Source organism: Acanthochromis polyacanthus, chromosome 15, assembly GCF_021347895.1.
Source record: "Acanthochromis polyacanthus isolate Apoly-LR-REF ecotype Palm Island chromosome 15, KAUST_Apoly_ChrSc, whole genome shotgun sequence".
In the NCBI taxonomy this organism is placed as follows: Eukaryota; Metazoa; Chordata; class Actinopteri; family Pomacentridae; genus Acanthochromis; species Acanthochromis polyacanthus.
The window spans coordinates 33,088,740-33,105,576 of NC_067127.1; the positions used below are offsets into that span (position 1 = coordinate 33,088,740).

Consider the following 16,837-nt stretch of genomic DNA (forward strand, 5'->3'; position numbering starts at 1 on the left):
TCCTTGTATCATTTCTGATGGATAAGTCCCAATGAATCCACAGCGGTAGATTTGTAGTCAGATCACAATTGTGATCATCAGCAGGCAGCTGATGTAGTGTTCACTTGTTGTTATGGTTACAGTGACGCTGCGCTGCTATCTCGCAATGAGACAGAATCTTTAACAAATCCAGACTATAAGCTGCATCACTGCCAAAATCTAATCACTTGGTCCTTGTATCATTTCTGACCTTCCCTGAAAATTTCATCTAAATCCGAGAGAGAAATTTTATAGCTCAGGGGAAACTAAATTAATGGATCTAACTTAAATACAACCACAAACAGTGTGACAAAGTTAGTCCATGTTGAATTAAACAAAAACAGATGGTGACTTACAGAGCTACTAAGAGGCCAAATAGGAAACTATCAGAAAAAGCAACAGAGCAGGCTAAATTTGCTTCACACAGATCTATCTGACTAGTTTGTGGACCAGGTGCACTGTGCAACATGGTGCAGGAAAATCAAAGTAAAACCAAATCAGTTCATATTATTTATGCTGACTATTTCTAGGTCTTCGGGAACTTGGATCAGGATTTCAGGGCAACAAATCATACTTCCTCAGTTCTCACCTTCATGACTTCCACCTGTAGGTCTTCGTGGAGAGACGGGGTGATCCTGATGGCCTCCAACATCTGGCTGAGCAGCTGCTTCTCCAGCACCTCCATCTCCATACCGACAGCGCCCACAAACCTGTCCTCACACAGAAGCTTCTGGATGGGGAAAGACAAGAGCTTCAGTTTATACTTTCCACTTAAATCTGTGCAGGACCAGAACTTCTCACATAAAGAAGAAGAGGGCTAAAGAAAACAGTAGCAGTTCTGCTGTATCTTCCAGTACCTGCATGCCAGTAAGCGCCGTCTGCCCCAGTTTGGTGTTTTTGGACTCCAGAGCCATCTGTAGAGGCAACAGGCAGCGCTCTCTGCAAGCACACAAACACAAAACAGTTGCAACTTTCAGAATGGAAGTAGTAGTCACACAGCCACTGTCTTTTGCATGTGCCATTCAGCTGACACATTCAGCCACAACGGGAAAGAAACACACAGATATCTGCATGAATACAACCAGGGAACATGTATTTTGAAGCAGAGTAGAGGAAATGTATCATCGGGAATCAGATTTAAAGCCATTTTAAAGAACTGTAGCTTATGACAAACAAGAAGACAGCTCAGGGGATTGTGGGACGCCCTCTGCCAACTTGTTTATGCTTGTCGCCTCCAGAGAAAGGATGGCAGAACATCTATAAGAAATCGAACCTCCAGAGTGAGGGACAGCTTCTTCTACTGAGCTGTAAACTTTGTACAACCTCACATACTCTCCTTTTAAAAGCTTGAGATGAAATGGGACCGAAACTGCACCTTGCACTGCTGCACTTTAATCAGTCTGTTGCATATATATTTTCTTACTATTAAGGTATTTTTAATGAACTCTGTGTTTTACTGTCCATGTCTTTTATTGTTGACTCTTAAGCTGGTACAGTGGTTCCTGTATTGGCTTATAAGTCTACCAAATAGCGACCTTATATTTATTTTATCATTCATATATATTTTAAGGCTTTATAAACCCTCTCTATACTTTTAGAAACCTTTCCCACACTCGTATAAACACTTCCTACATTAGATTAGAAAGTCTTTATTGTCCTAGTTTGGGTAATTTGATTTGCAGCAGCAGTCAACAACAAAATTCATACCATAAAACAGTACAGTACAATACACAGAAACATAGTAAAAAATAATTAATGTCATCAGGTGAGTGATCATGACCATATATGCGGTCTACAGCGCAAGGACACAAGCCTAAAGCTTAGTTAGAAACCCTACAGCTGAGGGAACAGATGATCTGAGGTATCTTTTCGATTTGACCCTCTTGGGGAAAGTATACCTTTTTCCAGACGGGAAAAGTTGAAACTCAGCACACAGAGGGTAATGTGTGTCGGCGAAGATGATCTTTCTCCTCTGAACGGCTATTGCTTGATAAACATTGTCAAGCTGCAGATTGGTGCCAGTGATTTTTGGCAAAGCTAGACCATGCTCCCCAGCCGATTTGTATTCGTTCTGCTGAGGTCCCTATACCAGCAAATCACTGCAAAAGTTAGGATTAACTCAATAAAGGATGAATAAAACATTTTTAAAAGCAAACTGTCAACTTTAAAATCCCTCAGCTTCCTTAATAAGAACAGTCTCTGGTTGGCTGTTTTGCAGATTTAGTCCGTGTTGGCCTCAAAAGTCAGTTTGTCATCCAAGATGGTTACCAAATACTTGTACTGGCTTATAATCTCCACAGCCGAACCATTATTGAAAGTGGGGTTTGGGACAGGTGAATTTTTTCAACAGTCCATCAGCATTTCTTTAGTTTTACTGACGTATAGTTGTAAGCATGAATTATTTACTATGCTCTTAAACACCCTTCCTTCAGCATGTCGAGAAGTTCCATCTTTTCTGCGATGGTAAGCATTTTTCTCTGGAGCTTGGCTTCGGTGCCAGAAGCCTCAGAAGGCACCGAAAGTTTGATCAACATTTTAGGGCTTGAAATAAATTAATTTTTTAATGAAAATATCACAAAAACACAACAAGACGAGCAGCGATCAGACGTCGATGTGAAATGGGCAAAGCAAGATGCTGAACGCTGCTGTACATGGGAGACGGAGGAGGCACCCAGCGCCGCACACTACGCATTTTATTTCCATTTAACCTCCTAAGACCTGGCGTCCACATATGTAGACATCTTTTTATTATTTTTTTCAAAAAGAGCGTACTTTTCATAATAATAAAAATAACAACAACAATAAAATGTAAAATAATAATAAATATTACATACATATAATATAAATACAATAAATATAATAATGAGACATAAGATATTGTTCGATAATTATTTTTTATATTGGTTACTCCTTATCCCAAATAACTAGAAGAAATCTAAAATGCAAGCCCAAGCAAAGCTCTGGTCTCAGGAGGTTAATATCTTTTAATATGCTTCAATTATTATTTTTTATATTTTTTTAAATATCGTTTTCAATTTTTTTAGGCTACAAAATGCATATTTTACCGCAAAAATAATTTAAAGAATAAATAGATAAAAATACTTATATGCTGCAAAATCCCACAATATAGCGAAAAAATATGCAGTACAAAATTAGGTATATACAATTTAAAAGTTCGGGATATGTTGAGACCGCAAAAAGTGAACCGTGATATGGCAAGCGATGACTGTACTACCAAACAAAAATCTGTTATGTGACTGGTGAAAACTGATGGCATAATGACAATAAAGATATTAAATAAAATCTGTGATTTGTGGTTGAAATTGTGTCTCTGGAAGGTTTCTTGAAAACACAACAGGACAACCTGAACCCACAGCATCTGATAAACCCTGTTTAAATCTGCGAGAGCCTCTGTTGACCTGCAGAATTTAATAGGAAGTGAGATGCTGAAGATGTGAAGGGAGAGCAGCTCAGCAGAAGATGAGAAAGTCTCAGTGTTGACCTCAATCATGTCTTCCAGATCCTCTCCGCTCTGCTTTGTTCTCTGCGATACTGTAGTATCTCATCACAGCCGAGTGGGAGACGATTTAACTGAGCTTCTCTCATCTGTTCTCCAGATTTAATCGACCACCGAGTCCCACTGAGATTCTCTAATCAAGGTCTGAGATAGAAATCTGCATATTTGTCTCTTTCCCAGGTTTTCCCTCTTCTATCTTCACTTCTTCTAGGTATCACAGTCTCAAGAACAAATATGCTTTCGAGGCACAAACAGAGGAGAAACCTCCAGTAAGTCACTAAAGTTATGCATTATACAGGTTACTGGTCGTCCTGGATCACTTTTTTAGTGTTTCTAAGAAGAAAGGAGGCTAGAAAGACTCAGGAGAGGATAGTAGTTCCTGGATAAAAGGTCCCATATGGAGAAAGTACATTTTTATCTTTTTTTTTTTTTGTAAACTTGGAGGTGTAAAATAAAAGCTATGACGATATGAACGCGTTAACTTCAACCATTCAGCTGTTCTGTTGTGTTTGTTCAGGTTAAATGTTCGTTACTGCCTTTATTTCTACCTAAATATGTACCATGTAAGGAAATTGCAGATGTTGTAAATACATAATACATGTTGAAAAATAACAGCTGAACACATGTGTGAAATATATATGCAGCGCTGAATTATGGAGTTTGATCATTAAAATGTTTTTTGTCATTTCTGTGTTGATTTTTTTGGGTGGGTCAAAATGTATGGTCCGATGATGCACTGGACTTTACAGGACGCGTCCCCGAAACACGACAAAAGCTAGAGTGGTTCTTGTGAATTACTAGCTGTGCAAATGTATCTTCTCTAGAAACACGAAATTGCAGAACAGCTCGATCTCCTTGTTTAAATTTGCTCAGAATGATGAGATGGAGAGGTGGATTTATTTTATGTTAATGGCTGAGGATCTCCACCAACATCCACCTCTGCAGTGAACATTTTACACCAAGAAACTGTACAAACTTCAAGGACGACTGGGATCTACAGATAATCTGTCAAACTATCTCCCTTCCTGAAGGTCAGGAAGGGAGATAGTCAGCATTACTCTGCCAAGGAAGGACGGAGTTATGTGACAACTGGCATACGTTTGTCCATCTGTTTTTCTGTCTGTTTGCAACATTACTCAAAAACGGACAAACGGATTTGGATGAAATTTTCAGGAAGGTCAGAAATGACATAAGGACCAAGGTCTGTGTCTTATAGTCTGGATCCATGGATTTGTTAAAGATTTCTGTATCATTGTGAGGTAGTGCATTTCCATTTTTGACTAACGTTGCTAACAAATGGACAAACATATGCTAATCGTCACATAACTCTGCTGCGCTCCTTGGAGAAGTAATAAAAATGAATTTTCACCGTGTGGGCTCTTTTAAATGGTACAGGTGCTCCTGTTATTGGCTCCATGCCTTTTTATGGTAATTACACATTAAATAATGTTGATAAAACCTGGTTGGGGTTTTAAAAATGCAGACAGCTGTTCACAGGGACTTTAGCCAAAGAGCTGTGGAGTTAGAACATGGCTGCCAGAAGCTGTACTTACAACTTAAAGTCTATATTTACTGCTGCACCACCATGGTTCTTCATTACAGGAATATGACCCACATGATTCTTTCATGTTTGTTTGTAACTAAGCTAATCTGTGAGTTGAGATAAAGAGTAAAATGCAAAGTGAACAACGAGCTGCTGCTGCTGCTGGACGGCTGATGACGGTGCCATAAATTCTGGATGCTGTTGCAGCTCACGTGCGCCATGAATTATTCATCCAATAACCTCTGTTGTTTTATTAGGAGATTATTAGATTAAATATTGATGATAATGCCTTTGTAATACGGTGCAAAGATTCTCAGCCAGTGTGCTCTTCTGTCTCCACAAGAGAGGTTTCAGGTCTCTAATTACAAAATGGGCTCTCAGCCACTCAAACTGAGATGACAACGAGGATAAAACTGTTGTCCTTCCTGAAAATAGACAGAATAATTATGTTTTTTGATTGAGGATGTGCATAATTAACTCAAAAAACAGTATATTTATTCATTGAAATCATTGGATTGGGTGTTTTTGTGGACATTTCTGCACATTCTTGTTCTGATTTTGTTCCTTTTGAGACCAAGTAAGCCATCTGTCTCCATTTTCGTTGTGGCTTCTTGCTGCTCACATCGACTGGGCGTTTGTTGAAAATGTAGGGAACTACCACGTAAATTCTGTCTCCTCGCAGCCTATTTCAAACAGTGAAGTTATGACAGCCTCGGGGGCAGCCTCAGAACGCAGAGACGAAGCCCGGTAGTCGGCCATCAGCAGCAGAGACGGTGACTCAACCAAGCACAAATAATCAGAGGAAGATAGAGAGCGAGCGAAGGGAAAGCTACAACCAAGACAAAGAAAGAGCAAAGTAACGGAAAAAAAACAACAACTTGAGCTTTGTGGTTCGAACACAGTTGCTGCATTACGTAACGGAACAGACCCCGTCTTAAACTGCAGCGTTCAGCAGAGGATTTGGTTGCCAAGAAATGCTGCATTTAATTGGGTGAAGTTATTCTTTCATTGAATTTAACAAATTGTGACCACTGAGCTGGCAAAAGTGCTAACGTCACCTCGAACTAAAGTCTGCAGAAAGCAGTAAGAAATGTGTTTTAAGGTAAACAAACCTAAGAAAACTGTGCCATGTTTGAATGATTAAAATATATAAACACAAATATAAAATTAGATCTGAAAATGGTGTAAAACAAGTTGGATTCTCCGGTTTGCAGTTTTCACAGCAGCCTAAATGAATCATACCAACTGTGAATTTGTTTTAACTGAACCGGACAAGTTGGATGTCAAAGCAGAGACTGTAAATGTGGAATATTTTTGTCACTTTGCAGTAAATTTCCTACTTTAATAAACTAAACACACAGGGGAACCGACACTTGTTTGTCTGCCAAGGAAGGCGGCCAAGTTACGTGATGATCGCCATTGGTTTGTCTGTTTGCAACATTATTTAAAACGGACAAACAGATTTGGATTAAATTTTCAGGGAAGGACTTATAGCCTGGATCCACAGATTTGATAAAGATTTAGCGGCACAGCGGCACTGCAACTATGACAACAAGTGATCACTATGTCAGCTGCCGGCTGACAATCACATGATAGTGATCCTACTCAGAGGTGGGTAGTAACGAGTTACATTTACTTGAGTAACTCTTCGAAAAAAATGTACTTCTGAGAGTAGTTTTACTCTGCCATACTTTTTACTTTTACTTGAGTAGATCTGTGAAGAAGAAACGCTGCTCTTACTCCGTTACACTGGGCTACTCATTACTTTTTTATTTACCACATCAGACATGCTTTATTTTGTCAGAGAGATGCCCCCAGTGGATTCACCACATGAACATGTTTCACCAATCAGACGAAGCAACAACAATCATGTGACTCCATTTCACCAGATGTCACCCTGCAGTCACATGACCACATATGAACTGTGACAGCATGGCGGCACAAACTCGACACACGTTGCAGATGGAGAATGACAAAAATGGGGCCATTTCCGAGACGTTTCATCTTGCTTCGGAGTCTCCGTCTTTGGCTTTTGTCTTCTGTTTACTAACACGGCCGAAGTGAAGCGTGACATCAGGCTTGGTAGGTCCGCGTGATACAGCGGAGGGTTGGGGGTCCGAATATTTGGTTCTCTAAATTAATATTTGGATACCCCCATAACCACCGAATATTTGGATATTGGGGTCCAGCCCTAGTTATAATGTTATTTTCTATCTATTGAACCATTTGGAGGGAAGTGAAATACAGTATATCTTGTTGCTGGAAGTAGTTTGCACTGTTCAAACATAAAAACTTTACCTTATTACAGGTATTTGTTTCAAAAGCTTTATGTTGTGAAAAAGAGAGATTTGGAAATTTGTGTTTCTTGTGCCTTAACTTGTCATTTTGTAAAGATGTTATTTATTTTTGCTATTTTTATCTTATAATTTGGAAATACCAGAATTTGCACATTATTTTACATTTTTGTCTGTCTGATCACATCGTTTCTAAAAAATAAATCGGACACTACAATCAAACAGTTACTCAGTACTTGAGTAGTCTTTTCACTAAATAATCTTTTACTCTTACTTGAATAATTTTTTTAGATGGCTAGTTTTTACTTCTGCTTGAGTGATATTAATATTTTAAGTAACATTACTCTTACTTGAGTACAAATTTTAGCTACTCTACCCACCTCTGAACAGATCGATCGCTGCGGATCACAAATTTTTGAAAGATTTTATCTGTCAGAAATCATACAACAACTGAGTAGCCTACTGTGCTCTCTGAGTGCTTTTCTTACATGTTCATGCATTAACAATAATCGGACCAGATGCCGGTGAGATGGAGGATGAAGGCCAGGAAGGGAGATAGTTCGACAAATTATTTGTGAATCCTAGTCGTTTCCGATTTCATGGAAATCCGTTAGTCCGTTCTTGAGTGATGTTGTGAACAGACAGACAGACAAACCAACGCCATTCATCACATAACTCAGCCATGTTTCAGGCAGAGTAAAAATAACGGCCTTTATGGACTGTTATATTGTGGAGGTTTGAATGCATAGCAAATTGTTTCCATGTGTCTGACAATGACCCATAACATTATGTTACGCTTTACAAAGTTAGTATTTGTTATCAGGCTGATGCATTAGCTCATACAATCCTTTAGCTGCTAAGTTTAAATTGATTTATTCTCTAACAATTAAAAGGCATCGATGTTTGAAACCTTCAAACTAAGGAAAGTGTTGTGTTTGTCAGTTAAAAGGCCTGACTTCAGAGCTTAACTTTAACATTTGCATTATCAACCCATGTATTAAAATCCATACCAGTCATGTCTGTTATGCAAACTAAAGGCGTGTAAGAAAGAGCAGTTTGAATTTCAATATTTAGTCATCAGGTTCATCGGGTGTTTCTAACAAATTCTCTTTAAAAGATGCTTTAATTCCAAAAATATTTCTTCCAAAAGTCTGATTGGTGATCAGAGGAGTCAAATTGATGACCCAAAACTTGCAAGATGATTTTTCTTTTAATGTTCAATATTAAATTCAGAATGCTGCTAAGAATAGTCAAATGAATGAACAGAAGGCTTCAAATAAACCGCTGATTGGTTGAGACAACTTCCAGTGACAATGATTAGCCCCAAAGATTCTATTCTGTTCTCTGCTACAGTGATTAAAAAGTCTTGATGTCATGCTACAGAAGCTCTGAGTTGAAGTCACCTGATCTGAGCTGAACAAAGTGTAAACTAAACAGGATTAGAGGAATTTTACTTACCGAAGCTGTGAAGGGGAAATCTTAGAAGATCCATTCTGAGACTCCAGCGTTTCTGTAGTTTAATGGAACAAACAAAAGAAGACAGTGTGATTTACTTGAAAAAAAAAACATAAAGTTATAGTTGTAAAACCTGTTTCTGAAGCTCAGAAAGACCCAACTTTATCCTAAGACAAATCAGATTTCCCACACAAGTATAACTGGCACATTACTTGCATAAAATACATCAGTATTTATTAATTAACATTAATAACTGAGCACAAAAGAGGCAGAGAGCTGAAGGACAAAGAATAATGGTGGTATTATACATTTTCTTATTTTAAAAAAAACTTAAAAAGGTAAAAAAAGATGAATAACTAACGCCCAATATTTCACATTGCTTTTTGCCATAGACCTCCAGTATAACAACGAAAAATACATCAACAAGTCACTCAGTTGAAAAAGTTCCTTCATTGCTGTGAAAACAAACAGTGCAGTTTATTTTAACTGAATCCCACAACAGGCAGAAACACTCACAACAGCACAAAAATGTAAAATATTCCATCACCTGTTTGAGCAGTGGCATGAATAAAAAACTACAGAAGGCACTGGCAGCTGTTTTAGGAAAAACAGAATCTAGTTTACATCTCCTCTACGAATGACAGAGACAAGAAAAACACAGAATAAATGCAGTTACACTTTAAGAGAGAAACAAACATCTGTATAATAATCATATTATCCCAAATGTCATGCTGTGAATTCAGTTAGTTATACCAAAGGTTTTTATTTTTTCACCCATTTTCTGAATCGCAATTTTGATGACCAGAAATACTGGAAAACACACAAAAATCTGCGCATCAGGACCACCAAAAAATTTTATATTTTATTCAGCTTCCATGGGAGTGAGCCAAAATGGCTCAATAGCGACACATGAAAAATTTCAGGTTTTGACATTTATTTAAAAAAACAGGCTCTACGACCAGGACATGTCACCGAGAGTTATGAAATTTGGTAGGCATAAGTAACTCGTCACAATGCACAAAAATGTAAATGACAACCATACCTAAAACACAACAGGAAGTTGGCCATTTTTAATTATGTGTCATATTTTGGACAGTTTGGACCAATTTTACCACGTATTTAAAAGCTATAAATTCAAACAGAGAGGTCAAATTTGACCAGGATGTAAACCAGGCATGGGTGATCAAAAATCGTCAAAATGCTCCATAAAAGTCTGAGGATGTGGAAATGGTGGCTGGCAGAATTTCGGCAATTCGCCATGAAACAGGAAGTGCTGTGTAACTGGCCTATACATGCTTCAATCTGGCCCAAACTTTACATGTGTGATCACAGTCCAGCCCTGATGAATTCTATAGACCAAAATACAGTCACAGAAAGAGCGCCACCTGGTGGATGGGTCGCCATGAAACAGGAAGTGCTGTCCAGATAGCCTTCATGCTCCAATCTGCCTGAAACTTTACATGTGTGATCACAGTCCGGCCCTGATAACATACTTAGGCAGATATACACACGTGGACAAAATTGTTGGTACCCCTCAGTTATAGAAGGAAAAACCCACAATTCTCACTGAAATCACTTGAAACTCACAAAAGTAACAATAAATAAAAATTTATTGAAAACTAAATAATCAAAAACAGCCATTACTTTTGAATTGTTGATTAACATAATTATTTAAAAAAACAAACTAATGAAACAGGCCTGGACAAAAATGATGGTACCTCTATAAAAGATTGAAAACTATTTGACCAGAGTGACATGATTAACTCAGGTGTGTCATTTAATTGACATCACAGGTGTTTCCAAACTCATAATCAGTCAGTCTGCCTATTTAAAGGGAGACAAGTAGTCACCCTGCTGTTTGGTGAAAAGGTGTGTACCACACTGAACATGGACAACAGAAAGCGAAGGAGAGAATTGTCCCAGGACATCCGAAAAAAAATGATAGACAAACATCTTAAAGGTAAAGGCTATAAGACCATCTCTAAACAGCTTGAAGTTCCTGTGACAACAGTGGCTCATATTATTCAGAAGTTCAAGAGCCACGGGACAGTAGCCAACCTCCCTGGACGTGGCCGCAAGAGGAAAATTGATGACAAATTGAAGAGACGGATCGTTGGAATTGTATCCAAAGAGCCCAGAGCAACCTCCAAAGAAATTAAAGGTGAACTCCAAGGCCAAGGTACATCAGTGTCAGATCGCACCATTCGTCGTTGTTTGAGCCAAAGTGGACTTCATGGGAGACGACCAAGGAGGACACCACTGCTGAAAAAAACTCATAAAAAAGCCAGACTGGAATTTGCAAAAATGCATGTTGACAAGCCACAAAGCTTCTGGGAGAATGTCCTTTGGACAGATGAGACCAAACTGGAGCTTTTTGGTAAGGCACATCAACTCTATGTTCATAGACTCAAAAAGCAAGCATACGAAGAAAAGAACACTGTCCCTACGGTGAAACATGGAGGAGGCTCAGTAATGTTTTGGGGCTGCTTTGCTGCATCTGGCACAGGGTGTCTTGAAAGTGTGCAAGGTACGATGAAATCTGAAGACTATCAAGGCATTCTGGAGAGAAATGTGCTGCCTAGTGTCAGAAAGCTTGGTCTCAGTCGCAGGTCATGGGTCTTCCAACAGGACAACGATCCAAAACACACAGCCAAAAACACCCAAGAATGGCTGAGAGAAAAGCGTTGGACTATTCTAAAGTGGCCTTCTATGAGCCCAGATCTGAATCCCATTGAACATATGTGGAAGGAGCTGAAACATGCCATTTGGAGAAGACACCCATCAAACCTGAGACAACTGGAGCTGTTTGCTCATGAGGAGTGGGCCAAAATACCTGTTGACAGCTGCAGAACGCTCATTGACAAATACAGAAATCGTTTAATTGCAGTGATTGCCTCAAAAGGTTGTGCAACAAAATATTAAGTTATGGGTACCATCATTTTTGTCCAGCCCTATTTCATTAGTTTGTTTTTTTAAATAATTATGTTAATCAACAATTCAAAAGTGATGGCTGATTTTGATTATTTAATTTTCAATAAATTTTTATTTATTGTTACTTTTGTGAGTTTCAAGTGATTTCAGTGAGAATTGTGGGTTTTTCCTTCTTTAACTGAGGGGTACCAACAATTTTGTCCACGTGTGTACATTCACAGTGATAGCACCACCTCGGGGACAGTTTCGATAAGTCTCCATCAAACAGGCCTTAAGTCGAAATACATTCTCAATCACAGCGCCACCTGGTGGACATGCTAGAGTCCCTGACCAGCAAAGACATGAGGACCCGATCAGTGCTGCTTGCAGCCTTAATTAAAACCTCATATTTCACTTTGACTTCACACTTTGAACTAAAAGTAATAATCTACTACATTTATCCCAGAAGACAAGTACAATATGAAATGTGTACAACAGCATAAACCTCCTGCAGTCTGCACATGCTATCATGTTTCATACGTGTTCAAGGTTTAGTGTACACCAGCCTTGCTCTTGCACTCTGTATCTGTCAAGATTTCCTTCATATTTTAGGTTGATTATAAACTGCACAATGATTGATGTTATGGGCGTGTCTCTATAGATTTTACGGTAGTCTGTCAACAAACAATCTGGCAGTGAGGGTGCAAGAAAAAAGACCTTTAGAAACAGTTGAATAAATCATAAAAGAATAAATTGCTAATTGCAAAGATACAGATTTTTGATGTGGACATTATGCACAATTTTGCTTTTACATTCAACATGTAGAGCAATACTTTTTCTTGCACTTTCACTGCCAGATTGAATTTATATGTATATATATATATATATATATATATATATGCTTTTTTCTGTGTTTCCACTAGATATTATCTGCAATTTAACAAATGGAAAAGTCTGAAATATTTACAACTTTTTAATTCTAATAAATACATAATTCTTCTGCAAAATACTGGTGTAAAATCTGTAAAATAACTTTTTTTCTGATTTAAACACAGAAAAAGCTTGTTTTGTATGGTTACCATGTGTTTGATAGCAATTCTTTTGTATGCAATTTAACAACGCAGGGAAAGTCTATGTCAGGGGTGTCAAACTCAGTTCCTGGAGGGCCACTATCCTGCATGTTTTAGATGTTTCCCTCTTACAACACACCTGATTCAAATTATCAGCTTATCATCAAGCTCGGCAGAAGCCTGATAACGAGCCTGATCATTTGAATCAGGTGTGTTGGAAGAGGGAAACCTCTAAAACATGCAGGATAGTGGCCCTCCAGGAACGGATCTTGACACCCCTGGTCTATGTAAATTGTGCAAAAAATTACTGTTAAAAACTATACTTTTTTTGCAGTGCAAACACATGCACACCTTCAGGGTTTGCAGTCCACTCCGGACATGGCTAATTAGGCCTGCACATGTCCTTGAATGGTGTGTGTGCATAAATAAAGTGTGTGTGGTACAGTATTCCCCCTTCATCAGCACAACCTGAACCCATTCTTCACTTGCTGTCTCATCAAAGGTCAAGCTGGTCCGTCGTGCCGGCTAATACTAATACTATTCCCAGTGACGTCAGTGGAAACCAACGGTTTTTGTTTTTTTCCCCGTCCACATGCTTGAAAACTGCTTCATATATTTTCTCTGGGATTGTTTCTGAGCTTATCTGTCTCGCCGAGGAGAGAGCTGCAGGGGAAGAGCACTGAACTGTGCAGACAGACAGTAATGAGACTCGTAAAAAGGTTTTTATTCAAAGTCTGGGAAACCTCTTGTTGCTGAAAAGGTTCTTAATGGGTTTCGCATTTGCAGGAGAGATATGGCACCGAGGATCTTTAAAATTCAAACACAGAGCTAATGAGTCAGCAAAAAGTTCAGTGTTTGATTTCATGTGCTGCGATTAGGTTTTTCTTCTTTTAGGATATAATAAAAATGACTTTTGTTGGCATACAACACTAATATTTGGCATTAAAGCAACAGCTGTGTTATGAACACTGAGCTGTGTTATGTATGATCTCATCATAAAGTGGCTGCCTGTAAAGCTGCTACTATCACAGCCGCTGTAAATTATAAATAAAGCTCTGAGCTCATCATTATTATACTTTAGAAATACTCTTGCATGGAACAGCTTGTCTCAGATTTATATTGAAATGTGATGTTCATCTCATTTGTAATGCTCTCTATAACATAAAGCTTTGTGTGGTTGCCAGAGGAGACTGAAATATCTACATGTCATCGAGTGTAAAGTGGGCAATGTGTGTTTAGCATTTCACTAGTTTAAGCTGTTTTAAGTGATATTTGTATGCAAGACGCAACCAAGCCCCAAAGGAAAATTAATGGATGTGCTCACACGTGATACATTGTAAAAAAAAACATTATAATAATCATGTGAAAAATAAATAAATAAATAAATGTAAAAGTCTGGCAGCAAGAGTGCAGGGGAAAACACATTTAAAATACTTCAATTTAATTCTATTATTAGTGGAATTAAATACAGTAAAACTATGAATTCATGGTCACACATTGCGACATAATGTACAGTTTTGGCCTTTTTTTTAAATCTAAGAATAAATTTATACTGTTTTCTGTGATTTGACAAGTAGTTATCCATAATTTATGAAAACAGGGAAAATATAAAATCAAAGTTAAAAAAATATTTATAATATTTAATCCCCTTAAAGTATACAAAAACACTTGTAAAACAATTAGGTTTTTGTTTCTTACATTTAAATACAGCAGGAAAAAATATTTTACTGTGAAAAGTTTGTAAATGGTTTATTTATCATTCGTGAAAACATTGATTCTTTTTTTATTATCATGTCCACTTTTTACCTTTTTTCTCATAGTACACCTGAAATGTAATACTTTTTTCTGCAAGCTTACTAGACATTAACTGTTAAAAAAAATAGTCAAAATCTGCAAAATAATTCTATTATTTGTGGAATTAAATACAGTAAAACTGTGAATTTATGGTCACACGCTGTGACATGATGTACAGCTTTGGCCTTTTTCAAAATTTGAATTATAAATTAATACAGTTTTTCTGTGATTTGACAAGTAGTTGTGTGCAATTTTTTTTTTTAATTGAAACTGAGCAAATCTATAAAATCACAGTTAAAAAATATTTATCATTTTTCAGCCCCTAATGTATATAATTATTCTGTAAAATAACAGCAAAAGACTGTAATATAATTATGTTTCTTTCCTACATTTAAATACAGCAGAAAAAATATGTAATTTTACTATCAAAAGTTTGCTAAAGGGTGAATTACCGTAATTAGAATTATAAATAGATAATAAAATCTGTGTGGTAACTATAATAAATACCACACAGATTTTTGATTTTGACATTATTTACTTTCCCCCCCACAGTTAACCTGTAATTTAATACTTTTTCTGCAAGCTAATTAGATATAACCTGTTGAATAAATAAAAAACAGGTAAAATCTGCAAAATACCAGTAAACTGTAAAAATAAATAATTGTTTCCACTGACAATAAATATACCACTCATTTTCTCTATTAATTATCAATTAGTTGTTTGATCTATAAAATAATTTGTCCACAGCCTACAGATAATAAACTGGGAAATATTCTAATTTAAGAAGCTGTAATCAAAGCAGTCAGAATTTATTTAGTTTTTTTTAAGCTAAATAATTTGCTAGTGGCAATAAAATAGTAGACCACTGTAGTTCAAACATGCATTGAATAATTTTATTAATTTCTTTTTTTTCTTGTCATTTAAACATCTGTATAATGAACTTCACATTAAGCTATTTCACTTTTGTAAAGTTAATCCCTAAAACTGGCAGCAGGTGCAGCTTCTGGATGATGAAGCTGAAACCAAACCTAAACCCTAACATTAAATAATTTCTCAACTCGTTAAAAACGCCGCTATAATTGTGCTACAGACTTCTTTTCCTGTGTTTCTGTCTGTGCAGGCCTGTGGGTTTACAGTGAGGAGCTGCTGATTCCTAAAAGCTAGCAGGTGAACCAACCAACCATCCATCCTCCAGCCGGAGAGCCGGGGGCTGCTGAGGACTCACCGCAGGCGAACACGCAGGCGTCGCGGATGCCTTTGTGCTTGTGGCCGGACGCGTCTTTCTGCAGCTTTCTCAGGATTTCCTCCATGCTGCCTCCGGAGCTGTTCTAATCCGACGGCTGGGCGGGCGTGTACGGGGCTCGGCTGCGCGGTTTTAAGGGTGCAGCGACGGTGACAGCATCCCCGGACCCCCCGTATGGAGGCGATGATTCACCGGGGCGTCGGTGATGTCAGGCTGGCTGTCAGTCTGAGGAGGAAGCGGCGGTGCGGGGTCATAAATTCCCGGCTGAGGCCTCCAGGAGGAACGGCGGGGCACCTGACGAATAATCACAGAGTGTCAGCCGTCCAGCGGAGGATAAATCCGGGAAATAATCGCCCTGCGCTCATCTCCGTCGGTGGGTTCTTCCTCATCAGAGTCCGGTCCTGCTGGTACGTTTGATCTTTCCCGAGACCAGATCCGTTTCTGTCGATCCGCCAGGAAAACGCCTCGGCAGCTGCGTGAGAAAAGCCCTCCGCTCCTCCGTTAAAAAGGAGGATTTCTGTCCAACCTGGCAACACAGTATTTACACCGTTTCTCCGGCAGGGAGCTGGAAACTGTGGCCGGGATGAGGGAGGAGGAGCTGGAACAGGCTCTGCTGTGTCAGTCCGGCGACAGGTGGAGCTCAACGCCCACCTCACAACAACCACAAGAAGTACTTTTTAATATAACGGTTTAAAAATGTGATTCTATTCGATTTTAAAGTGAAATTCACATTTTCCGTGTCTTAAACTGTGGTATAATATTCAGCTCCTACCTCCAGGATGTTGCATAGATGAATACTAGTGCTGATAGGATGCTAGCATCACAACATTAGCATGCCGGATGTTAGCTTGTGGCTAAATAAACAAGATTAGGCCCTATAAGAATAATAATTATTCAAATTTGCATATCTAATTTAAATATTTCATTTCAGTCCATACAATATTGTGTAATTGTGTAATTCCATTAGATTTTAAAGATCACCACTTTTTTTTC

General features: G+C 38.2%; 1 protein-coding gene across 7 annotated transcripts in view; it reads right to left on the reverse strand.

Annotated features, from left to right (window-relative positions):
* Positions 1–16,623, reverse strand: part of arfgef3 (ARFGEF family member 3) — a 105,197-nt gene extending 88,574 nt beyond the window's left edge. For all 7 annotated transcript variants that reach the window (XR_007947132.1, XM_051959744.1, XM_051959742.1 and 4 more), the window contains exons 1-4: positions 15,827–16,623; positions 8,831–8,882; positions 876–957; positions 608–748 (exon numbers count right to left, since the gene is read on the reverse strand). Coding sequence is in view for 6 of the 7 variants with exons in the window: in XM_051959744.1 (XP_051815704.1) it covers positions 608–748; positions 876–957; positions 8,831–8,882; positions 15,827–15,911 (360 nt within the window). In the remaining variant the exon portion in view is untranslated. The remainder of the gene's footprint in view (positions 1–607; positions 749–875; positions 958–8,830; positions 8,883–15,826) is intronic.
* Positions 16,624–16,837: the final 214 nt, after the last annotated feature.